Source organism: Populus alba, chromosome 6, assembly GCF_005239225.2.
Source record: "Populus alba chromosome 6, ASM523922v2, whole genome shotgun sequence".
NCBI lineage: Eukaryota > Viridiplantae > Streptophyta > Magnoliopsida > Malpighiales > Salicaceae > Populus > Populus alba.
The window spans coordinates 9,642,013-9,667,792 of record NC_133289.1 but is presented as its reverse complement, the minus strand read 5'-3'; the positions used below and the strand labels follow the sequence as shown (position 1 = coordinate 9,667,792).

General features: G+C 33.3%; 3 protein-coding genes across 6 annotated transcripts; 2 read left to right on the top strand and 1 right to left on the bottom strand.

Annotated features, from left to right (window-relative positions):
• The first annotated feature begins 367 nt into the window (after positions 1-367).
• LOC118048203 (splicing factor U2af small subunit B) lies at positions 368-3,139 on the top strand. 4 transcript variants are annotated; one of them, XR_004687438.2, is made up of 6 exons: positions 368-794; positions 898-979; positions 1,291-1,417; positions 1,509-1,947; positions 2,085-2,118; positions 2,839-3,139. XR_004687438.2 is itself a non-coding variant. In XM_035057793.2 (5 exons), exons 1-4 carry the CDS (start codon positions 465-467, stop codon positions 1,903-1,905), a joined length of 936 nt encoding a protein of 311 aa, XP_034913684.1. In that variant the 5' UTR covers positions 368-464; the 3' UTR covers positions 1,906-1,947; positions 2,839-3,139. The 4 variants fall into 4 exon arrangements, 3 of the variants coding, with proteins under 3 accessions (XP_034913684.1, XP_034913686.1, XP_034913685.1); XM_035057793.2 differs by lacking the exon at positions 2,085-2,118; XM_035057795.2 differs by lacking the exon at positions 2,085-2,118 and having other exon boundaries at positions 2,768-3,139.
• A 3,791-nt stretch (positions 3,140-6,930) lies between these two features.
• LOC118048204 (histone deacetylase HDT1) lies at positions 6,931-9,919 on the bottom strand. Its single transcript, XM_035057796.2, has 10 exons — positions 9,764-9,919; positions 9,536-9,606; positions 9,247-9,458; positions 9,110-9,123; positions 8,961-9,008; positions 8,705-8,880; positions 7,935-8,042; positions 7,734-7,824; positions 7,283-7,406; positions 6,931-7,218 (listed from the first exon to the last, which is right to left on the bottom strand). Exons 1-10 carry the CDS (start codon positions 9,774-9,776, stop codon positions 7,158-7,160), a joined length of 918 nt encoding a protein of 305 aa, XP_034913687.1. The 5' UTR covers positions 9,777-9,919; the 3' UTR covers positions 6,931-7,157.
• A 6,456-nt stretch (positions 9,920-16,375) lies between these two features.
• Positions 16,376-24,610, top strand: LOC118048205 (delta(14)-sterol reductase). The gene is made up of 13 exons (XM_035057797.2): positions 16,376-16,533; positions 16,618-16,735; positions 16,825-16,895; positions 17,026-17,082; positions 17,945-18,036; positions 18,736-18,783; positions 19,154-19,274; positions 19,374-19,420; positions 21,242-21,323; positions 23,376-23,452; positions 23,555-23,674; positions 24,015-24,089; positions 24,178-24,610. The coding sequence occupies exons 1-13, from the start codon at positions 16,492-16,494 to the stop codon at positions 24,329-24,331; spliced, it is 1,104 nt and encodes a 367-aa protein (XP_034913688.1). The 5' UTR covers positions 16,376-16,491; the 3' UTR covers positions 24,332-24,610.
• The last annotated feature ends 1,170 nt before the right edge of the window (positions 24,611-25,780 follow it).

Genomic DNA, 25,780 nt, shown 5'->3' with positions numbered 1-25,780 from the left:
TAAGATTTTTGGGATTAACAAAAGTCATAAAAAACTCATTCAAATGACCCTATAAGTCTTTTTTGTTTTTCATAAATATTCAAAACTAGAATTTTTGTTACCATAATTCTTGTCACTAAAGCGTTTAAAATAATTTTTTTTAACATGAGCTTAATGAACATTTTCATGCTTTAAAGTTTAACTCATACAACATATAAAGAAAAATGCAGGCCTTGGGGTTCGAACCCACGCGTGCTTGTATAAAAAAGATCTTTTAATCCCCCTTGAAACTCTCGGGCAAACTTACTAACGTGGTTTTGTGATTATCTATTTTATATATATATACATTTATTGTCTAAATACACAATATAAGTGATCTTTGATTATCGAAACACGCAATTTTTGGTATTTAGCACAGCTGCACAGGCACGGGGAAAGGGAAAAAAAAAAACCCTAGACTTGAATCGTAAAGAAATAGAGAGAGAATGGCGGAGCACTTAGCATCCATATTCGGGACAGAGAAAGACAGGGTGAACTGTCCTTTTTACTTCAAGATCGGAGCCTGCAGACATGGTGATCGATGCTCAAGACTCCACACAAAGCCGACAATCAGCCCAACCCTGTTGCTCTCCAACATGTACCAGAGACCTGACATGCTCACTCCTGGAGTGGATCCTCAGGCTCAATCACAGTCCCTCGATCCCCGGAAGATCCAAGACCACTTTGAGGATTTTTATGAGGATTTGTTTGAAGAACTCAGCAAGTATGGTGATATTGAGAGCTTAAATATCTGTGATAATCTTGCTGACCACATGGTACTTCTTTTTTTTTCTCTTCTTTTTTCTGAATTAAACAAAGTAAAATCCAAGAGTTAATTTAATGGGTTGCTGTTTTTTTTTGGACTTGTTGTGTAAGCAGGTGGGTAATGTGTATGTCCAGTTTAGAGAAGAAGAGCACGCTGCTAATGCCCTTCGCAATCTTAACGGAAGGTTTTATGCAGGTTATTACCATTCATAATCCCTCCCTTTTTTTCTTGTGAGTTTTTGTTTAGTGTTATTCTTATATTAAACGTATAGCTATCATTTTAATTTTAATGGTTGTAAACAATTCCTTGTTAGTCATTCAACTTTCAATGATCTTTTATGTATTGGATTTTCCTATTTTAAATGTTTTCCCAGGTTTGTTTTGGTTCTGCTTCTGCTCTAAGTATTTGTAGGAAATAGCTTACCTGTATGATATTTCGGTTGTGTTTTAAGAAGAGTTTAATATGGAGGCACATTTTGATAATTTCATTAACCCTCAACATGCCAGGGCGACCCATCATTGTTGACTTTTCTCCTGTCACGGATTTCCGCGAAGCTACATGTAGGCAATATGAGGAAAATGTTTGCAATCGAGGTGGCTACTGCAACTTCATGCATCTTAAGAAGATTAGCAGGTGGCTTTCTCTGCGTAATTGTTTGTCCAGCAGATATCCCAATAACTTGGGGACTTGGTGGTCTAACCAATTTTTTCATTGTCGGTTTTAGGGAATTGAGGAGGCAGTTATTTGGGAGGAACAGGCGAAGACGTAGCCGCAGTAGAAGCCATAGTCCTGAAAGGCACCGTGGTCATGAGGAGCGTCCGCATGGTGGCCGTGGTTTGAATAGGAGAGAGGATGACAGGGAGCATCACAATGAAAGGGGCAGGAGACCTAGAAGCCGAAGTCCTGCACGCAGGGGAGGACGAAATAGCCCTGGGGGGAGGAGAAACAGGAGTCCTGTCAGAGAGAGTAGTGCTGAAAGAAGGGCTAAGATTGAAAAGTGGAACAGGGAAAAGGAACAGACAGAATCTGGTGGTAGAGGTGATAGCAGAAACCCTGAAAATGACAGGGATAACAGTGACTTCGCAGAGAATGGTGGCCATTATGATGATGCCCAGCACTAGTAGGAGCTTGATGGATGCTAGGGACCTACCTGGAAACGTCTGGTTTGTCCCTTTGCTTCCCTCGACTTCATGTTTGTTTAATACAAAACTCATTATCTTGGACAAAGAAGTGCTGCAACTTTATTTTTATGAGACAGCCCATCCAGAAAATATACCTCACTACCATTTCCACTGTGCAGGTGGAGTACAGGTTCAGTGTCTTGTGTTATGAAAGTAAATTCAATTTCTTGCCCCTATCACCATCTTAAATTGAAAGGATACGAAACGGAATGAACTAAAAAGAAACAACAAAGGCATAAAATACATTTAGATCCTTCTAAGATCTCTCCTTTTAAACTGGAGTTGATTGTATATGCATGTTGGTGCAAGTTATTTCCACTGTTCAAAATTTATTTTATCAAGTATGATACCTGATTTTTTATGTAGATTTTAATCTGATGTACCCGCCATGTGAGTGTTGTATCATAGTGGAACTGTTTCTGGAGTAAATTCCAAAACCTCAAAGGTTGATAGGTACATTGATAGTTCAATCTCTTTTATACAAGAGGTTTATTTTAAAAAATAATTAAAATTGTTTTTCCTGCTTTAGCAAAACCTTCCAAACAAAATTCCTGTTTTAATTGACTGCTCTCTCTAAAACCACACAGTATTGTTTGCTCAGAGATGTTTTGAAGCTCTATACAACTAATCCTTGTTAAAAAAAAAAAACCAAGGAGGCTTTATCTGATCAAATTAACTCATATCTCCTTATAGTTAGGAGTGGTGATCAAATCTTACAGCAATTTGGAATTGTCTTGCCCTTACGTGATTATTTCATTTTCTTCTAAAAACCCTCAACTTACCTACTTTACTAGTTTTGCAGGTTCAGGCTTTCCTGCTTCCCAGGATCGGCCTCAATCTCTTTTGGCAGCTTACAATGATATTTGTATACAGGTTGGGCTGTTGTTTACCTGCAGAGCGTTTTAGTGGAGTTCCATTTTAATGTTGTTGAAGCATCAAGAAAGCTCTTGGATCTTTGTACGATGAGGAAAACTGACACTTCCATACAAGGTGAAATGGCTCTGAATCATTTGTCATATGTAGATTCTTCAAATGGAATACAGATTGAGTTCTTTGGGATATTGGTAATCGTGCTTTTGTTTTTATCATGCACTACTGTCAAGTTCGTGGATTGTTGTTTTGCCACTTCGTGTGGAGATTGTGTTGTGAGCTTATGATCAAAATATTTATTTTATGCTTGTTGTTCAGTGTTTACTCTTTCACCGGTCTGGAACCCATTACCACATCAATTATCATTTAAAAGTCAGATGTTAAGAGGGTAGAAGGTGCCGCTACTGGCCGTCAAGATCTAGTCGTAGAAGTGAATTGGGAGCAATGGCATCCTGAATAAATGTGGGTTTTAAATCGAGTCCTTCAGTTAGGTCTGATTAGTTCCCTTTCCAATATTTGACAGGGGCAATACATGTGGTTTTCACATGTTTTATAAAAGAAATCTATTTGTATTCATCCTCTCACTCACGAGTGGCGTTTGTTTTGCATAAAATATTGTTCTAATTTTCCCCTGTACTCGTCAAAAACATTTTAGGAAAATTGTAAAATATTTTATGGTTAACCCATACCGTTTAGTGTATTTTGTTGAAAAATATTTTTAGTTCATAGTATATTTTACCACAATCACACGACCCTGCCACAACATTTGTCATCGCCACCATTATTGTTAAAATACCAACTTTTCATCTTTTGCCACCGTCTGTGTATTTTGTGCAAAATAAATGCCCGAAGTCTCGTATGCCTATCCTTCTACAAATAGAAAACAAAGTCCCGTTAATCTAGCTTTACAGATACTGTCATACATGCAGTCGAGTTTGCACATCCTTCTACCCGGAGAACAAAATCGGGCAAAGGAATCATCCTCTTCCCGGTCCACATCTTCCCTAGTGTCATGATAATCATTTATGCTATCTTTGCCTCTCTTCTTTGTCTCCTTCAACCTTTTCAAATCATCTCTCCACCGCTTCTTTTGGAGTTTCACCTGATACTCGTACTCAAAAAAAAAAAAAACTTTACTTTTCTCTCTGCTAAGCTTCTAAACATGAGATTTCCTCAAAGGTTTGAATGGTGGGAGCTGGTCCTATCCATCCTCATCTTCTCCATCTGAATCAAAGAGATCAACCAAGTCCGTGTCTGAATCACTGTATTTGAAAACCCAACACTCAAAAACCTGTAGCAAATATCAATCACTTGAAAGATCTAATGCTGCATCAAATTCCCAATTCATTCCGATCTACAAAAACCTAATCAAATCTTTTGCAACTGTGATACCAATGAATCTTTTCACCACTAGTCTAAAACAGAAACCAAACCGTTCAATCACCATCAAACATGAGCGACACCAGCAGGAGCAGCGGCAGAGGAGGCATCGCCACCGAGGAAAGACAAGAAACCAGCGTTAGCAGGCTCTTGGTCATCAAGAAACAAATCATCAGGAACCCTAAACGCACCATGAGCATAAAGAAGAGCAAACCCAACCATTAAAGCGGAGATCAAGAGCGATCCTGTTCTTGTCAAGAAAAATAACAACAATCGTCAAAACAACAAGAATCCCTAACATTTCACAGTCCAAGGATGTACGACCAACAATAACCAAAGGCTGATCTGATGTTCGAAAGGGATAGAGGGGGTCGGGGTCGGGGTCGGAGATTGGGATTGCAGGGGGGGAGAAATGATTTGTCATTTGGTCTCTAATTGTTATATATAGGGTCCTGTGGTTATTTTATTATATTTGAATTATTATTTTTATTTAAGTTGTAAACTTTAATTTTTTAAAATTTACTAGATAAATATAATTTAACTAAACTATAAGATAGTAATTTTTTTATTTATTTAAGGCTAGCACTTTGGTGCACTGATGCCAATAAATTCTATTGATCGTAGGCGCAACATCACTAAGACTGTTGGGAAGAAGATTTTCAGATTGATTGAGAAGAGGAGAATAGGACAATTGCATATGTTGCCGGCTGCTGGTAAAAAATGGAATTGTTCAAAACTTGTTCAAATAAAATATAAACAATATAAGCAGAATTTATATGTATATAAAAAAGTAACAAGCTTATATTAATTGCCTTACAATTTTTACAGAATATACTAAAACGGCTTAGAATTTTTATTATAGCAAGTTATATTAATTTCAAGTGGTTAGAAATCTTGTTCTACAATCTCAATTTTTACTTCCCAGGCCACTCCACGAAAATAACTGCATTCAATAGAAAATATTAAATGGTATTATGTCTATAATACATATCATTATACATGTTACTGTGTGCTCTTTCAATTATATACTAGCTATCATATTGGACACACAAATTATTGTTACTAGCTTTGACTAACATGAAACATCCTCTTATAAATCTTAAAGTCAATGAGTTTCCTCTACAACTTTGTCAAGAGCTATAAACTTTAATTTTATTGTGGATCTTATGATGCACATTTGCTTATAGTATTTTTAAGATATAATTGCTCTACTAAGCATAAAAATATATTCACCGGTGGGTTTTGAATACTTTATTTATAGATTTTTAATAATTTATTTGGGAATTTTGCTTTATAATTTATTTCAATTTGTTTTCTATAAGGTTATCTTAGTCTCATAACCCAGGTTACAGGTTAACACGAGGTAACTTAGGTTATTTTTTTGTCTTTTTGTATTTGTATTTGAATTTGTTTTTAATTTTATTCTTCAACATTAGATTAATTGAACTTTATAATTTATTTCAATTTGATTTATAAGAGGTTATCACAGTTTTATTACCTGGATTGTGTATTTAAAAAGTTAACCCAGATTGATCTAATATGTTGTCGTCTCAATATTTTTATAAAAAATAATTAATTTTTTTTGTATCAAACTACGTTTTTACTTCTAGTCTAGATTTTTTTAGACTCACCAAGTCAACCAAGTAATATTAGTTCAACCCCACATAATTTATTGTTTTTGCTATTGAAAATATGTTAATAATACCTTAATGTTTTTCTTACATTAAAAAAAAAATGATCCAACTCTAACATAGCATGAGCCAAAGATCTAGCATAATAAACATAGTCTTTTTACTATAAACTATAGTAGTTGTTTTCTAACACAAACCAGTAGCCTTTATTCAGAACATATAGCAAAATGTGAGGCTATAATATGTGTTTAGTAATGCAATACTTGCTTTTATAAAAATACTTTTTAATTAAAAATGCTTTGAAAATATTATTTTTTTCATAATACTTTGAAAATTTAGAGAGATAGACACGAAAACCGAGAAGACAAAAAAAAAAAAAAGGAAAGGAAAGGGTTGCCAGCACTTAGCCAAACATCCATCGAAAACACACATCGGCCATAAAAGGAGGGGACGCCGAGAAAAATAAGAGATCACCCCGTAAGTTGTTGCGCCCAAAGATGACAATTAATATTCACATACTGACACGTACATGTTATGGGTATTTTTTGTACAAAATAAGGCAAGGGGTATTTTTTTTCACTGAAACACCCAAATTTGTCCCTACAGGCAACGTTTTTAAGGGCATTTTTGTACTTTTACTGCTCTAAAAAACCTAAAAACTAAACTTTTACCCAATCATCCAGGCCAAATATCTTTGGTTATAGACTTATAGTAATATTTGCACTGTTTTGATTCCCTTTCCCTTTTAGCTTATTTTGTTATTGTTATATCGGGTATGAAATAGAACTGGCAAAGAGAGGAGATGCTAAGAACTTTGAAGAACAAATGTTCTGATGCAAGGGCTAGCTGGAGAAGAGCGGTCACCACCCAGAATTCCAATTTTAAGTTTACCGCCCGTAGAGTTGCAAAATTTTGCAGCACTCGTTTAGCAAGCTTTTCATTGATTTCAAACCATCAAACCACGCAAACAAGCTAGAGCCTGCTCCACTAAACTACCATGAGCAGGCTCGAAGGTGTGAGATGGATTTCGCTAGCATTGAATGCGCCATAATTACGGGCTTCACTTCCTGTGGTCCTTGACAGATTCTATAAATAAATCATCTAATTTCAGTTTCGGCTTCCGCGACTAATATATTGACATTGATTCTTAACCAGATCGTTCAAGTTATCGTCCACCAAACATGGCGAATAAAAACCGCTTAACCAAACATAATCAACGACTACCACCTTTCACATTTCTACTAAACCTAACTCAGTCTCATAAGCAACACCCGAAAACATCAAGCTGAACGAGCAAATTTAAAAACCATCCTATGCAGCACTGTGCTTAGCCTTTGAATGTGATTGTAACGCGTTTTCCGAGCCAAACGACCTGCAAAAATTTCAATGTAAGACTCTGAAGAAGATTAATCTCAGAAGCAGACCATGTAATATACCTGTTGCAAGAGCTGCAAGAAAAGGATTTTTGGGCCTGCTCCTTCCTCTGACTGTTAGCAGGTGTTTTTGCAGCTTGTTTAGAAGGGTGAGGAGTTGCTATATGGACACCTGTTTTCTTCAAATCTGCACAATCAGTCAGCCAGTCATCTATAATTTGAAAATAATAACACCGTGGCAAGGGCATCAAACTAAACTATGCACATTTAAGTAGGCAAAATAGGTTAAAACAAGATAGCATCCAACAAAAAGAACAGATGAAACGAACTGATGTATAAACACATGAAATAAGATACCAAACCAATTCCCCATCTAAGGCATCAATATTTACATCTGAGACGACAATTAAATGCTATCCAAAGGTAATCATGTGAAAAAACTGAAAAATGAATAAGAAAACACACTACCCTTATCCCTTGAGAAAGAAGGAAAGGCAATGAGACAGAAAATCACCAGTTTTTTGAGGAGTTACAAATTTAGTCTTCTTATCAGGTACAGGGTTTTTTGAAGCAGATTCTGCGGATCTCTTCTTGCCCACTTCAGCCTGCAATAGTAAAAATCACAGACAACCCCAATCAGTATAACCTCAGGACAAACTCAGGAATATTGTTTTAAGTCAAACATATTGACATGCAAGGATACAAGCACTCCCACCTTCTTTGGAGTCTTCACATCCCCATCATCACTGTCATCATCTTCTTCATCACTTTCATCATCCTCGTCCTCACTACTCTCATCCTCATCATTGGCCATCATCATTGCCTGAAGGAATTACCATGAAAGTTAGCAAAATCAAAAGATGTCATAACTCCAATCTATAACAAGCAACTAAATGCAGTGAATGGTTAACCATGAATTCAACTCAACAAAGAATAAAAAAAACTCCAAATGGCAAAACAAACCATTCTAACTAAGCAACTCTAATAAACAAACATTGCTCTGGAAAATTAATCTTGAAAAGATATGCTTGATTACCAATACAGCAACCAAACATGACCATGAATCAGTTAAGATTAGCTAAAACAAATACACTTCCATATAGGTAACTAATTAATAGTCATTGCACCAACCAAAATTAGTTCTCTAATGGAACTGGTTAGATAACTGATAATTTGATTGATTTCACACTCAGCTAAGCACCATATTTTGTATCCATGGGACAAGTCCTCACACAAAGATTGAGCAATAAATGCAATTCGATGGATCACTCGCAGTGAAGGTAAATGGGTATCAGAGATCCTTAAGCAGCTGGCACATAGTTTTCACTCTTCTGTAGGTCATTTGCAATTTTCTCCACAATTAAGCAAAGCCTACTTTAACTGGTGTGTTCATGTCAATGTTTCAGCTACTGTAGCCTTAAGAGGTCAGAGATGTGCAAGCAGAAAGCCAAACTCAAATAACAGCCTACAGACAAAAATCAGTACCTGATCATCGCTTGACTCGCCATCATCAGATGAATCATCCTCTTCATCACTGCTATCATCATTCTCTGGTTTGGGTTTCCCATCTTTGTTCGGTTCCACAATCTTCACCTTCTGCTTAGAATCAGGTTTTGCAGCATTTTCGTTTTCAGGATTTGGTTGCTTTGCCTCTTTTTTCCCTACAAATTTAAAAAGATCATCACATCAAGTCAGGTGGAAACGAGTACAAGACAATGCACAAAGCAAACATTAACACTACCGTTATCAACAGGGATTGGGAGATCCTCTTCACCATCAGAATTAAACTCTGAAAGGTAAAAAAAAAAAAAAAGGTGCTTATTCAAGGATTATTGAAAAAACCCAAATTCAGAATTGAAAAAAAAATGGAAATGCATCAAAATGACTCACCGTCGCTATCACTCGTAACGAAATGACAAGAAGGCAGTCAAGGAGACAAAAAGAAGAGAAAACAGAAAACCAGTAACATGAGAATTATAAAAACTGAAAAAAGGCATTATGAAACATTAATCTGTGTAAAAGGATATTCGGGTTGAGCAACTTTGTATCCGCTGAAGAAAACACTCCCATTTTTCAAGTTATGAGAGAGCTCGAAGTCTTTCTCGAAGACAAGATCAAAAGGTATTTGAGGGATTTTCTCATAAGACAGTGTTCCAAGAACAAGCTTCTGATCATCAAAATTCACAAATAGGCAGACAGATTCATTCCCTTTGTCCTTCTTGGCCTCGCCAAGGCAAGCCTGTCAAGGAAAAAAAAAAAGAGCAACTAAATATGTAAAAATGCCAAACAAAGTTAACCGGAAATCCCGTTCAGAACCTGCGAAAGATGGAGGATGAAGCCATCACCACTTTCAACCCTAAGGGGTTCTCCACCTTTGACCTCAACACCTGAGCATAACAAACGACAAAACGGCGAAAACATCAATTAAAATCAAGATTTCTGTTGTTTTCAAGATGAAAAATTCGAGAACCAAAATCACAAAAGTGAAAATGGATCCATCGATCGAAATGCTAGCATGTTTGAGATAAAAAAAAATTGTTTTACCCCAGAACTCCATCGTTTGGCGACGAGAGAGAGATTGCTCAGACACAGTTAGGGTTTTTCCTATTCCCTTTTCTCTTCTATAAGAGCCTAGAAAGAAAAGGTGGATGGTATCTTATTATTTCTTTTTGTTGAGAGAGAGAGTTTCCAAGAGCGTTTGGGACAGTGTTTTAATTTTTTAATTTTAAATTAATTTTTTTATATTTTTAAATTATTTTAATACATTAATTTTAAAAATAAATTTTTTAAAAATATATTATTTTAATATATTTATAAACAAAAAATAATCATTATAATTACAAAAACACCCCTAAAAAATTATGTTGCTGTACCAATACTATATTTATAGCATCGGACACACCTCGCTAAGCATGAATTTCAACTTTTCGTTATATCACATCTCATATGATAAAAAAAATTATAAATTTGAAATTCAATATATATAATTTCTTAGAATAAGTTGTTCATTTAAAATGAAAAAATATTATTTTTTATCCTAATTTTAATATTATCACAATTAAAGATAATAACTGGAAGATCCTTTAAAGCCCATTTTCTTATTTGATTTTGCTGCCTAAGTTATAATAATATTGTATTTGTTTATCTTTGTATTGTGACAGACTTTTTTATATGACTCTTAGCTTTAATCTTTTTAAGAATTAAAAAAACTTCAATTACAACAAGTACATTCTTAGTCATGACTAATTCTTTTATTAATCAAACCATATTGGCTTTTTTATACTAGAATTATATTTTAGTCTAAACAATAAAAGCTTATAATTTAGCTTGAAGATGGAATGGTAATACATAATTAACCTTGGGAAACAACTTCTTCATTATCCTTAAGTATAAAAGGTAGAATTTCCAGTCCTTTACCACTGTAAAAAAAGAAAAGACGAGGTTTCACCTCTGTAAAATCCTTGAAGAACAACAAATGTTGGTGTTATTTTTTGTTTATTGATATAAAATGAATCAATAATTTATATAAGTCCTTCTCTTAAGACATTATCCACAAGGTTACTTTGCATGAATGCTTTATATCATAGTTATAGGAAGACTTCTTCACCTGTATTTTTATAAAATAAGGGGATTAATACAATACTTTGGACAATTATTTTAGTTTCTTCACCTATTATACCCTCTTTTCAATCACTTCTTTCACTTGTTTTAGACCATCAAATGTCACCTTGTTTGTATGACTTTTTTTATGTATATAAAGTAGTGAATTAGGAATGGCATGCATTAAATGAATCTTGAATATATAACTATGAAGCAGGGGTTATATGGCTTGTAAGAATAATAGTTGTTTTTTGGTATGGTAAGAGATCTATCATTAGTTTAAAGTGACGATAATTATAAGTGTAGTTATCGCATTAAATCATAGTGTTCTCTTCTCTTTTAGTGTTTGGCTTTTGATGCTGAAGGAGTAATACCAATTGAGGTCTTATCTTTATTAATGCAAGAGATGTTATAGCTATCTCACTCCTATTTATGAGACTTTAAAGAATTTTTATATATTTTTTGAAAAAACAAAAGTCATAGAATGAGGATTTTAGTAGAATTTCCCTTAAAAAATAAAGTTTAGGTTAATAAATGAATTAACATTGATAAATCCTATAAAAACAACAAGTGTGCATGCTTGAATCCACTGTAAAACTTCAAGGATGTTTCTCTTTATTAGGTGGTTATCATCTTTTTGCTAGCATTTTTCTAATGCCTTATAAATATGGCTCAACTTGAAAAATCTTAAAGCAACTACCCTACCCTCAACTAAAGCTTACTATCATTTTTAAGTATGTTTTGGTTGGCCTTTTAAACCTAGAATATAGTTATTTACATATCCAATATAGTAACAAGGTCACATGTTCCTTATAAAAGGATAAGTTTGTTTTTTTATTTCCCTCTCTTCATTAGTAACAAGGTGCACCCAATAATAAGTCTTTAAAAAGACTTGTTAAATTTTGCGTGGAAGAACAAATATTTTCACCTACTAGATATATGCCTTGTATTAAGGTTAAGTCGTGAAAAATTTATAATTTGTATTCCATATATGAAATGAAAACATTATTGGATTTCAAGCAAAACAAGGAGAAGGTGGCACCGATTTCTTATTAGGCTTGGTGTTGATTTTAGATAACTGAATAAGATTGAAGATTTTTTTTACATTTTTATTGTTTACTAAAGCTTTATTACATCCCACCCAACCATATAATATAATTTATGAGAGCAATACTAGGCCATATAAGGATCAATTTTTTTTTCCATACATTCAAATTTATGTGGTCGTCTTGCAAAGGAAAAAAAATCTCTTTAAATTCAAAGCAAAATAGTGATTTTTTTTTCTTTTTAAAGTGCCTTTCTGTAAAATAGATCAAGGCGTTCTTTATTTGTATTTATTGAAGAAAAACTAAGTGTAGATTAATTAACATGAGATAAAAAATATGCACAATTCTGAAAGTGAGTCATGAGTTAGATTTTAGTGAAGCAGAGCTTAAGGTTGCCATTTTATTTATTATATAAAGAAGAAGGAGGGGGGGAGGGGGCTTAATGTTCTTGATTCTTTTTCTTATTTTGAAAAGGAATCATTGAGTCTTAGAGAAGAGTTGTAGGGTTTTTATATGGAATATAAAGAATTAATACTGAAATTATAAAATAGTAAGTTGATTTCTAAATGTAGTGCCTAAAATAGCTACACCATACTTGTTTGAAATGATTTGATTGCTTGATATGTTGGAAAAATATGAAAGAGTATGGTCAATATTTTTAGGTAAATAATGCATATTCATGTCATGAATGGTTAATTTGTTTAATCAATTCTAACATTAGCACTATAACAAATATTTCTTTATGTGGTCTAAAAATAAAAGAATATAAGAGACATTGTATATATAAAAACTAAAACACTTATTTGTCGTTTATATAAGAGAATTAATTGTTCATTGCCAAATAAAAAAAGGAAGGTTAAAACCAATCATTAATAATAAAATGAACAACGCTAAAAAAGTCTTGATTAACAAAAAGAGTTAGGACGGATTAGATAAGAATTCATCATCGACTAAGAAAAAGTGATTAATTATAAGAGTTTAAGTTCATGTAAGTAATCAGAGGTTCAATCATATTTGGAACAAGAGTTTATAACAAAATGAGTTTATCAAATTTATAAGTTAGCTAGAATTCACGTGGTTATCAAAAAAAGAAAAAGAAAAAACATTATATTAGGATTCAATGTGTATGTTTCTTTTTTTATATAGACAATATGTAAATGACTTGAATTAGATATTTATATAAAATTCAAACACTATAATAATATAAATAGATCATCTAGTTATCGGGAAGGATAGCAAGCCCTAAATATACAACTTTCTTTCTGCAATTTATCATCCTTATGTAATTTATTATTGTTTTTTTTATCACTTTATTTACAAGCTTTCTTTAAATTCTAGTTTATTTACTTTCTTTTTACCTTTATGCTTTTTTACTTGACAAATATTTGGAACAATTCGTTTGATTCATGAGCTGAATACCTTTATTCACCTTGGATTAAGTTTGTAGTTGTAGTTTCTCATTATTAGATATTTATATAGACAATATGTAAATGACTTGAATTGGATATTTATATAAAATTAAAATGCTATAATAATATAAATAGATCATCTAGTTATCAGGAAGGATAGCAAGCCCTAAATATACAACTTTCTTTCTGCAATTTATCATCCTTATGTAATTTATTGTTGTTTTTTTTTGTATCACTTTATTTACAAGCTTTTTTTAAAATTCTAGTCTATTTACTTTCTTTTTACCTTTATGCTTTTTTACTTGACAAATATTTGGAACAATTCGTTTGATTCATGAGATGGATACCTTTATTCACCTTGGATTAAGTTTGTAGTTGTAGTTTCTCATTACTATAAAGAAAAAATGAAGTACGAGTAACATAATTGATCCATAAAATAACTAACTAATCAACAATGTCCATTTGATTCTATTAAAGGTTTTTGTGCTCGTAATTTTATATTTAAATATTCATTTATTCTTTTTTCACACAAATGTCATTTGGTACATATTCTTTTATTAAAATTGATGAGTAATTAGATAAATATTGGTAACTTTGTAAATTTATGACATGTGTAGTTTAAAATTAATAAAAATAAAAAATAAACATAAATATGATGAAACTAAAAGTGATGGGGAAAAAATAGTATTTTCTTTTTATTATTAGTTAAATCTTTGTAAAGTAATACTCTTAGAACCATGAAAATTTATTACTTAATCAACATATTATTTAATCAATAAATCAATAATTTTATTAATTTATACATTAATTGATAAAAAAATTAATTTATTAAGGTATTTTTTTTTTCAAAACATTGACTTGACACATTTATTGTGTATTTTATTTATACAAATATTATCTAATTATTGAATTATGAGTTATCGTTGTTCTATATACCAAAATAAGTTCATGAATGTATTTGGTTTTATTAAATAGAAGTCATGTATCTACCATTATCTACAACAAACTACAATGATATTTGATATATACTTAATTAATATACTTCATGAATATTAAGTCAAACAAATACTTTTATAAAACACATATCTTATCATAAACAATAAAATTAAACACAATGTCTTCTCATCTTAAATATATAAAGAAACAAACAATATTAGATGAAATTTTTGTAGCTTCGTGTGAGTACAACATAAAAGATCCAACTTGAACCTAAAAGTAATTGCAACAATGAATGTTAGAAATGTTTAACTTGCAAAACAACAATATCAAATACAATCAAAATGTTATCAAAGTATGTATTAGTTAATGTTAAAAAATGTGATGCCAAACAACATAAAATTGTAAAATCCCTAAAGTCATGGAAGGTTTTCTATAAGTGTTTTTTTTTTTCAATGCCAAAAACATGTAATATGACTAAATAATTAATCACGAAGATGAAAAGTAAACTTATGAAAATATGTACATTATAAATACACCAAAATTTTATTTTTCTTAGAAATAGCTCAAGGGCTTCAAATCAAGATATGACATTAAGTGTATTGTCATTTTAGAGAAAGTGGATTGGTTTATATAAAGTTTATGGAGAGCAATTTTCAATCTATAATAGAATAACTAGATCAATTTCTCATAAAATATGTTTTTAATATAGATGAAACATGATTGTTTTATAGGCTACAACCATATCATTCTCTTATAACAAAGCAACTTAAAGGTAAGAAACAACACAAGAAAAGATTTACAATTATTATTTTCTATAACGATGGTGGTTATAAGAAAATTCCTTGATGATTTATTATCAAGTATGTCAAGACATAATGTTCTAAAAATATGAACTTAAATGGTACGAACTGCGAGTATTATACCAACAAACGAGCATTGATGATCAAGACTTTATTTAAAGAATATGTTCAACAACTTGATGGAAAAATGGATGATAGAAAATTTATTTTGCTTGTTGGTAATTGTCTCCCTCATCCAAAAATTGCTTAAGGTTTGAAATATTGAATTGTTTTTTCTTGCCACCCAACACAACATCAATGATTTATCCTTATGATGTGGGGATCATATGAGCTTTCAAGATACTTTATCATCGTTGACTTTATTAAAATCTTTTAGAGGGATATGGAACTGGGATCTCAAATCTAAAAAAATAAATGTTTTAGATTTAATGAATCTTGCAATACTGGCTTGACTATAGATGTTCAAGGAAGTACAATTACAAATTTTTTCGACATTGTAAAATTAGGTTCATGGATAACGTGACTTTAGAGAATTTGGATCAACACCCATATGATAAAGGTGTTCAACAATTGCATACTTTAATAATAAAAAAAAAAAGTTGAAGTATTATGATACAATGATGTTGAGTACCTTTTGAATTACTAATAAAAAAATAAGGCACCTTTAAAGTTACTAAGTGACAAGAAAAATAATAATAACTTCATGAGGAACAACAAAGAAGATAAAGTTGAAGATAATAATTATATACCAGAATTTATCTTGTGTAAATATGCACTTAAAACAACTGATACATTATATTTTTTTTTTCTTGTAATACAAGAACACCATGCTAGGTTTTTTTAACACATTGGAAAAAATTAAAGATGAGATCCAAAAAAGATATAAATTTCAAAAGGAAACATATAATATTGGACTTAATGTTTTATAAAGGTCTTTTAATTGAGTTATGAGTGTATATATAATTTTGACTTATAAAAAGATTATTAATTTATATATAAAGTTGGACTTGTGTGTTTTTTAAAATGTATTATCTTATAAATTTAATGAATTAGTATTTACCAAATCAATTTCAAATCATGATTAATGAAAAATATTATTTAATCAAAGTTATTAATTTTTTTTTTTAAGGGATCAGATTTACTGAATAAAAAATACTTGAAAAGACATTGCTCATCAAATTAAAAATAATATAAAAAAACACTTTTGTAAAGCAGATTCGACAAAAACAAATACTCCCGAATCTTCAATTCAACTTGACTCAAACCGGGATCAGAGCATAGGCAATAGGCCATGACACAGCAAATTGAAAGACAACGAACACGTCACCAACCAGCCTCCAGCAGGCATGGCATGTGTTCCAATCTTTTTTATTTTTTTTTGAGCGGCCCCACTCCCACTTCCACAAGCAGTGAGAGTCTGGGAGTGAGCAAGAGCAAAGAGGAAAAAAGCTGCCCTAGACAGAGAGACCCATTTCCAAATGGATCTGGACTATCTTCTTGTAATTCCCTCTTGGAAATCTGTAAGTAAACTGGTTCTTTTCTTTATCATTTTGTCATGGAATCTTGTTCCGGCTTTAATAAAATGGATTTGATTTGATGTATAGGTTGGTATACTTGTAACATTCTTCACTTACCTCGCTATTGCTGGATCTGTACTCCCTGCCAAACTGGTTCCCGGTGTCACTTTACAAGACGGCTCTCGTCTCCATTATCGTTGCAATGGTCGTTTCTTGTCCACAATTTTTTTTTCGTTTGCTCTATATTCCTTCTTCGTCGAAATGGGCTCATTTTTTGTGTCTTTTCTTCTACAGGGCTGTTCTCAATGCTGTTGCTGGTTCTACTTCTTGGTGTTGGTGCTAAGATGGAACTTTTATCACTTACTGTGCGTTGTTTAGCTCTATTTTCCCTTTCTTTTCTTAACTTTGCCATTTGTTTTTAAATGTACACTCACATTTTCTTGCTCTATTTTGACTCCACTTAATAGTTGGTTAATGTTCAAATAATGTGTGCAGGTGATATCAGAGAGAGGACTCGAGCTCCTATCGGCAACATTCATTTTCAGTTTTCTTGTAAGTTATATTTTAATTCGATTTCTAGTTTTCAAGCTTTCAGGGTATAAACGAATATCCATTTTAATATTCTTGAGTGCAAGTCTAGCTTTTCTTCCTTTTTTTCATATGAAAGGGTTTCGCAGGTCGACATACATCATGAATTAGAAATGTTTAAGCATTGCTGAACTTGTCTCCTACTTTTCAACTTTGTTCTCAATTCTCAAATTGTCGAGCTTCATGCGGTACTGTCTCTACCATGCATAGATAATGACCATGATCTACTTCTCAAATGCAAACAGTGGTCAATGTTTGATACCAGAATGATGTGACGTGATGTGGGCAATTCTCTACACCTATTGATTTCTAAAGAAGCCGTTTCAGGAAAAAAAAAGAGAGAGATTTTGATTCAGAAAAGCAGGTGGTTAGGAGGGTAGTGCCATCTTTTGGCTTATTGAGTTCAACCCCATGAGACTAGATCGTATGTTATCATTAAAGGCAGACATACATTAATTATTCAATCATTATGCTGAAACAGAAAATCTTTATCCATATGAAATGCTTTGGTTATGCACTGTCATTGTTGTCCATTACTAATTGTAATACTCCTTGGCCTTTTTATCTTCAAGCCTCCAAATTTTCCTTAATATATTTTCCACCAGACTAAAAAAATGCACACTCTGTTGTCCAATCAAACTAAAAGAAGTGCACGTGCCAACTCAAGCTCAATGTGTTCTAGTGATTAGTTTTTGGATGCTTCAGCATGAACCATACCTTGCTATTGACAGAATTATAGTTGCTGCTCATTACCTTTTCTTTATTTTCGAAGTAACAATTTTTGCTGCTTTCTAATTGTTCCTCTAACTCTCTGTTTTCATTTTAGGTGACGTTAGCACTCTATGCTGCTGGTAGCAAATCACGAAATCAGAGTTCTTCCCTTAAGCCTTGTGTTACAGGAAACCTAATACATGACTGGTACTCCAGAAGATTAACTCGATCCAAGAGATTCCAATTTGAGTAGCAGGATTTGATCAAATTTATTATACGAATGACTTCAGGGTCCTTTTTTTTCGTGTTTTGTTTCCTACCTGTAGTTAACAGAAGATCTTCATTTTTTTTTAGTTTACTGCACATAATTGTGAATATGAATGAGGAAGAGTAAACTTTGAAGAGGCAGGCTTAGTCCTAATATTACTATCTTACACAGCAACAGAATCCATGATTAGATAATCTCACTGCTGCCTGGTTCTGTCATCCGATGCAACACAAAATGTGGCTGATAAAGGGGGTTTTGATTTTTATAATAATAACATCAAATTCAATTCTGGCTTTTATATGTCAACCTTTGGTCAACAAGTTAAGATTAATGGGACTGCTCAATTTACCACCATTGTTTCTACCTAACCTATTTGTTAATAATGAGCACAAGGAATTGATTCTCGAGCATAAAATTTCTTGTTCCCTCAACCAACCTTTGCATCATTGAATTTTGTCTTCATTGTGGCAGCTCCTGCTGTGCCTACTTAATTAACTTTTGATGATATCTTCAATACATTTTCAGCATATTGTCTGTGAAAATAAAAGGTTCATCTCCTGTGTATCTTTTAGCTTCCCTGATGGAATACTTTTTTGATCTATTATGTTAATGTTATTGCCCTTTTTGTCATTCAATAGGTGGTTTGGAATACAGCTCAATCCTTCTTTTTTGGGCATTGACCTCAAGTATGTGATCCTGTCTTAAATTGTAGGCCTTTTCTTTTGTGGAACCTGATAAGAATCTTAATCAGTGCTCATGCAATTCAGCAATCATATGATGATAGTCTTTTGGATTTTAATCTTGATATCAAACTTTATGTTGCTATATCTGTTACTGTACTTGGTACTTTTCTTTGTTTTACTGTCTCATTTAATGCAGTAATAGCATGGATGTTCTTTGTTCCTATTAGGTCTGTAGGTTTTGTTTGCAGCTGTTAACAACATAGATAAGATGGTTTAACATATGTGCAAATCATTGTTTGCGTCTTGAAATTTTGATGTTATTAGTAAAGAGATGACATAATTATGGACTAACAATGGTGGTTCTCTTCTGTAGATTCTTCTTTGTTAGATCTGGAATGATGGGATGGTTATTTATCAATCTATCAGTTCTAGCAAAAGCTATTCAGGGCGCCACCTTGAGCCATTCGATGATCCTCTACCAAATATTCTGTCTGGTAATTTAGCAATTCTTGGGAGTACATGATTTTATTCTCATCTCTCGTCCACATCAAATTGGATGCTGAATGTCATTTCTGTCTACATCCTGCTTTCAGATATACATCCTGGACTACTTCTTTTATGAGGAGTACATGACCTCCACGTAAGTACATGACCTGTGCCTCTGTTGCAGAAATTGTTTCAAATACTCTTTCTTTTCTCTTTGTACTTGTAAACCAGCAGAAAACTGGTAAATAGGAATGACAAAGCTTGATTGTGGTTTCCAGTTCGAGTTTTGTGCTCAGATTGGAAGACTTCAGTTCAAGCTTGTTTATCAACAGGAGAGAGAAAAAAAGGGCAAGGGAAGGAGAGAAAACAGGACTTTTAGTGCAAGGGGGCCATAACTTTATCACTCATTATTAACCGAGTTGTTCTGCTATACAAACTCAACTTATATGAAATCTGAAAGGCATATGTAAAAGTAGAACAATAGGGAGCTCTAGTTGATGTATCAAAACAAAGAAACAGAGAAAATGATTTGGAAATCTAGTTGATTGACTCGAGCACTGAGCAGTTAGCTCTTCAACCAGGCCTAAGCCAAAGTCCCTTGTAAGAATTTCTAAAATATGGCTAACTTTAGTCCCCCTTAAATGTTAAAATGAATCCTAGTTGTGAATATTGGTATGTGAAGATAGCTATCATACAGACCCTGACATAAAAATTTTCATTGATAAGAAAGTTCCGACCAATTAATGCTACTTCTGTTTTATGAATATCAGTTCGTGACTATTATATGCAGATACCGTTAAGTAATTCGGGATGAGTTTTAGGCAAAGGTTAGGTAAATTCCAAGAAGCCATACTTATGTCCCAACTGATATTTGAGTTCTATCTCATACTTCTTAAATTATCTGTTGGATTAAAACTTCAAAGTTTCCAAAGTGAAAGCTAAAACTCAGGGAAAGTTTGTGAAGAACTGCTAGATTTATGTCTTTCAAGAATATGTGGTTGGTAGAACAGACTTTCTAAAAAGCTGCACCTGACTAATATCACCTTGTAGCATAACCTGAAGGTTATGAATTCTTTCTTGGTCGTTTTTAATTTCTAGGAAGATACGCAAGTGTTTGGCCTCTAATAGTATTTGTGTTGGCAAATAGTCTTCTCAACTATAATACTGAATTTGAAGGAATGATGAAGTTGATCTGATTGTCCTCTTCTTTAAACTATGCAATTTGTGATGCTTTGATTTTTTTCGGTACAAAATCTATTGCTTTATCATCTTCATTGAATTCATCAACTTGTCTTGCAATGCCTGCCAGTTGGTCCTGCTCCTCTGCATGTAGTGTTGCTAAATCTGAAATTTACTTGTTGCTTTGCTTCATGCTGCTCTTCACCAGATTCTTGACTTAATTCCTTTCAAATGCTAGCACAGGGTTCATTGCTTTGACTAAGATTTCTTTTCACTGTTTCCAATACCTTTTGCACCTTGTAATTTGCTCTAAAATTCTCTTCTTGTCTAAAATTCTTTGTAATATTCAATGGAACTTGATTGCATGCATACTGTGACAATCAGACTTTGGGTCAGCAGCCACACTTAATGCACTTGTTTCCTAACAAACACCACACATTTGTTCTTTCAAATCATTAGAGATTCATGATCTCATCATATGAGAACATAGCATATGCAAGTCTAGTTGGGTCATCACCATCTGAATGGTAATCCTACAAATGGGAGCATAAGAAATTTTTACCCAGAAATTTACATCACTAATTCCTGACACTTGACAGAAATGAGGATTTTAGGGACTATTCATGTGAATTATACAATGAAATAAAGCAAAGATGTATCCATAAACTTGCCCTTTCTTATTGAAGCACTAAAAGTTACAGAACCCAAAAGTTTCCTTGTTATTAAATTCAATTTTAGGTTATAATTTTAAGGTTCTTTAATTGGCGTTCACATACTAACCTATTTTGTTTTACAGGTGGGACATAATTGCTGAGAGACTGGGCTTCATGTTGGTGTTTGGAGACCTGGTCTGGATTCCTTTTACTTTCAGCATCCAGGCAAGTGACTGTGAGCTTGACATTTATGTGAAAGAACTTTGTTTGTTTCTTATTGTACTGCAAGCACTGTTTTTTGGACAAATCCTTAAGCTAATAATGAAATGTTATATTTCCATTTTCATGGATGACTAACAAACCCATTATAGTCAAGAGTCTCTGTAGTGTCAACCAATAGATGGTTATTGCATATTGACCAGGTTCTGGCAAAAGGTACTGCTATGTTTTTTGCAAAATAAATTGAATGTTTTATAAAAAGGGAAGTCATATGCCCAACTCACACTCGGCTGTGGGATTGAAAATTGAAAGGTGCATCCTACACTTTTAGTATACATGCTTCATAATTTATTAGATGTAAAGAATTCAACAAGTGCATTATGGGTTTTATTTAACTAGGTCGTTTGTTTTGCTTAAAGTTCTTTATTGATATTTGTATTAAATTCCCATTTTTAGTATGATTTCTTATTGTAGAGAGCTTTCTAGTTTAATGCGGGTTCTGTGTAATATGATACATGGTTGGGTTTTGCTTCTATAAATAGAGGCCTGTAGACTCTTGTATGAGGTTGGTTTTGGCCCACGAGTAAAAGACTTTTGTTATGGGAAGATTTTTTTAAAAGCTTTGAGGTGTTGCGTTTTAAAGCACCTTTCTGAAGTTTTGCAAGTAACAGAGGTATTCTTTTTGTAATAGAAGCAGTTGCTTGGTCTCTTTTTAGAAGTAGTTTGGCCCTTTTTGGCATGATGGTATGCATTTTAGTTGTTTTGTAGGAGCTCCAAAATGTGGGACTTTTTGGAGATAGTTGTAGTGAGAAATATTACACTGGTGTGATCAAATTTGGATAGTGGGTGCGAGTGCTTGATCAGGGACTATAATCCTGTTTTTGATAGTGAGAGTTAATTTGAGTAGTAAGTGTAGTGGAACCACGCTAAATTCATATATGATTGTTTTGTTGCTTAAATTCTTATATGATTGTTTTGTTGCTTAAATTCTTATATGATTGCTTTGTAGTAACTTGCATGACAACTAGTATTAGAGCGTGTAGTTTATATGGAACATGAAATTAAAGATAACGGACATTGTAGCCTTAAGAAGACATGATTGCTAATGATCATTATATTGAGAAGTTTTCAAAAGAGTAAATTTTATTTGTATTTTTTTGATGGCTTGTATGTTGATGATCATGAAATTTGAAGATGCAAGAAATTCAACTTGAAGATGATGTGATGCATGATGGAATTTGATCCAAGATGGGGTTTGTATGAATTCCTATTCTAAACAATATTTTAGTTTTCCTATTTATTAAAAGATTATTTTGTTGTGGATGGATTTCTTATTTAATGTAAGATTTCTTATACAACAAGAAATAGTTTGGTGTTGCCTCTAAAAATAGAGATAGTAGTAAAAGATTGTTGGCTTTGACTTAGAGTAGAAGACTCTTGTTATGAAAAGGATTAAATTTGGCCCAAGAGAAGATGAAGTCTCATATTTTGAGAAGTTTTCTGTTGGTGACTTCAAGCATCTTTGAGAAGTTTTGCAGGTCATGAAGGCATCCTTTTTGTCGTAGAAGCAATAGAGGTGCTTGGTCTCCTAGCAATAGTTGATCGATAAATTTTGTGCGTAGACATATATTGTTTGGTAGTTTTGAGGAGCTCCAAATTGTTGGATTTTCTAAGTGAGGGGGATTGGCTGGGTGTATTGGATTTGGGAGCGGGTGTGTGAGGTCTTTGTTTTTGCATGTAAGATCAGTGGCTGTGATCTCTTTTTCATAGTGAAAATTAATTTGGTTGGGGTAACTGAACGACATTAAATTCATGTGTGCTTATTTTATTGTTTTCATAGTGAGACACAAACAACACTTTTAGCCTTATGGCCCATCTTTTTTGTTTCGCCTTTCCACTTGATGCATGTTTAACACCTGCAAGATCAGTGTTACTTTTTATTATTGTGAGGCATTGTCTTCAATAACTAAATTGCACTTACTAAGCCTGCTACTACCACTTACAAGGTATGGCAAAGCCAAGGAGACCATTCAATTTGTGTATTGTCAATGTTTATAGGGTTGGTGGCTTTTGGGTAACAAAGTGGAGTTGACAACTGCTGCTGTTATAGCAAATTGCTTTGTTTTCCTGCTTGGGTAAATTTCTGGCAATGCGTAGTTCACTCTTTTTGTGACTTCCTTTTGACTTCTTTCAAATCATTAACTAAAGTTACAGTTGTTCGGCATAAAACTGGGCAGATATCTGGTATTTAGAGGAGCTAACAAGCAAAAGCATGTCTTCAAGAAGAATCCCAAAGCACTAATATGGGGTAAGCCGCCAAAGGTTGTTGGGGGGAAGCTGCTTGCTTCTGGTTATTGGTGAGATTTCAATTTGATCGTAGTTATCGATATCTTCTTCATTATCTCGAATTGCCAACATAACTGTTCCCTTTTTCATTTCTTTTTCCTCTTTTTATACTTTGGGGGAGAGGAGATTTGAACTTACAATGTTCTCTTCAGAGGAGAGGTGTAGTTACCACTTAGGCCATGCATCAACTCCTGTACTGATGGATTATGATTACAACTGCATTGTTGCTGTTGTTGAGGGATCTGGGTGTGGGGTGGGCATGAAGCATCACATTTTCCATGGGTTCTGGCAACAACATCCATGATGGTTCATCTCATGCATCTTCTTGACGCTATGTTTTTTGTGTTCAAGGGGGGTCGCAAGGCATTGTAATTACCTGGGTGACCTGTTGTTGGCACTATCCTTTAGTCTGCCCTGTGGAATAAGGTAATTTTCCAATTTCTTTATATGAATTTCTATAGAATATGATTCAGAAGTAAACAGCTTCCAACAAAAAATGCTCACCTTTTTGCAGTTCTCCAGTCCCATACTTTTACCCGATTTATCTTCTTATCCTTCTAATATGGAGAGAAAGGAGAGACGAGGCTCGCTGTGCAGAGAAGTACAAAGAAGTGTGGATGGAATACCGGAGACTTGTTCCATGGAGAATACTGCCATACTTTTACTGAGACAAAGGTTCTGTAGTGGTGCTGGAGAACTCAATTGTACGAGCAACCCTGTGTTTGGTGTTTGTATGTCATGTGTTCTTTGTAGGATTTATAACCAGCAATTTGGCGATCATTTTGCCTTTTCAGCTTGAAACGATCGACACAATTTTGTGTTTGTTCTGAAGATGAAGAGAGAAACTTTTCCATGATTTGATTTAGTCCCCCGGTTTTTGATGCTGGAAACTAAGAATTCAAGAAAAATGAATCTTGGCCTACAGCCAAGAGGGTTTATATCCTCCATTATTTTTTGTCAGATAAAAGCAAGAAAAGAGTGTAGGGTATTGCTAAAATTCTGCAATAATGTAGTATGCTGATGTCCTATTTACATTTTCAACAAATTTAACTGCATCATATAGAGATAAAAAATGGTTTGATGCCTGTATGCCCTCTTCTTTTCAAAATTACGAGTACATATCATTATTATTCAATGAAACAGGAAAGCCCTAGATAGAAAGTTGTAAATATAATACATGTATTTTACTATTGTACTGTTCTCTAAAAACAGATAAAAGTTAAACTGCCATAAATTAACTGTAGATATTTTACATGTATAAAACTCTATTCAATTCTAAAAAAAAAAGAATTCAATTTAATTTTTTAAAATTAAATATGAATGTTAATGAATAATAAAACTAGAAACAGAAAATAGAAAGTATATAGTAATGAATAATATATTTACTGGACAAAAAACAAAAGAACCATAATTATCCCCCTTTCTTTTTATTCAGTAAATTTACTGTGTCTTTTTATTAAGCCCAACAAGTTGCCCAACTGAAGAAAAGAAGAGGGCAAAACAAGGTGTAAAAAACGAACAACAACAAAGGAGAAGAGGGGAAGGTCTAGCCGAGCCCAACATTAGCAAAATCAAACAACAACATAAAGGTCCAACCGAATAGCACCTTGAGAGATCCATGAAGCCCAACTGGACAACAATAATGGAGAATATAAGAAGGTCCAATAGTAGCAAAACCAAACAACAAAGCACGGAGAAAAGAGCTTTTCCAGGTCCATAACTGAACAACATGGTGAGAAAAGAAAAGGAGGTCCAACCGAGCCAAAAAATTCCTCAGACCTGAGCGGCAAAAGGAGAGAAATGACGCAACCAAGGAAGAGGGAAAAGAAGAAAAGAAAGCAGAAAAAAAGGCCTAAGCTAGGAGGTAAAAAAGCCCAACTAAGAAGGAAAAAAGAGTAAAGAAAAGATCAAACAGAAAAGAAGAGGGCCCAAAGGAAAGCCCAATCAGAGAGAAAATGAAAGCCCAGCCAAAGAGAAGAAAGAGGCACAACTGAGAAGAAGAAAAGAACGAAGAAAAAAGGCCTAAATTGAGGAGGTGAAAAACAAGGCCCAACCTAGCCCAAAAAGGAAGCCCAGTCAAAGAGAAAAGGAAAAGCCAACCAAAGAGAAAAGAGAGG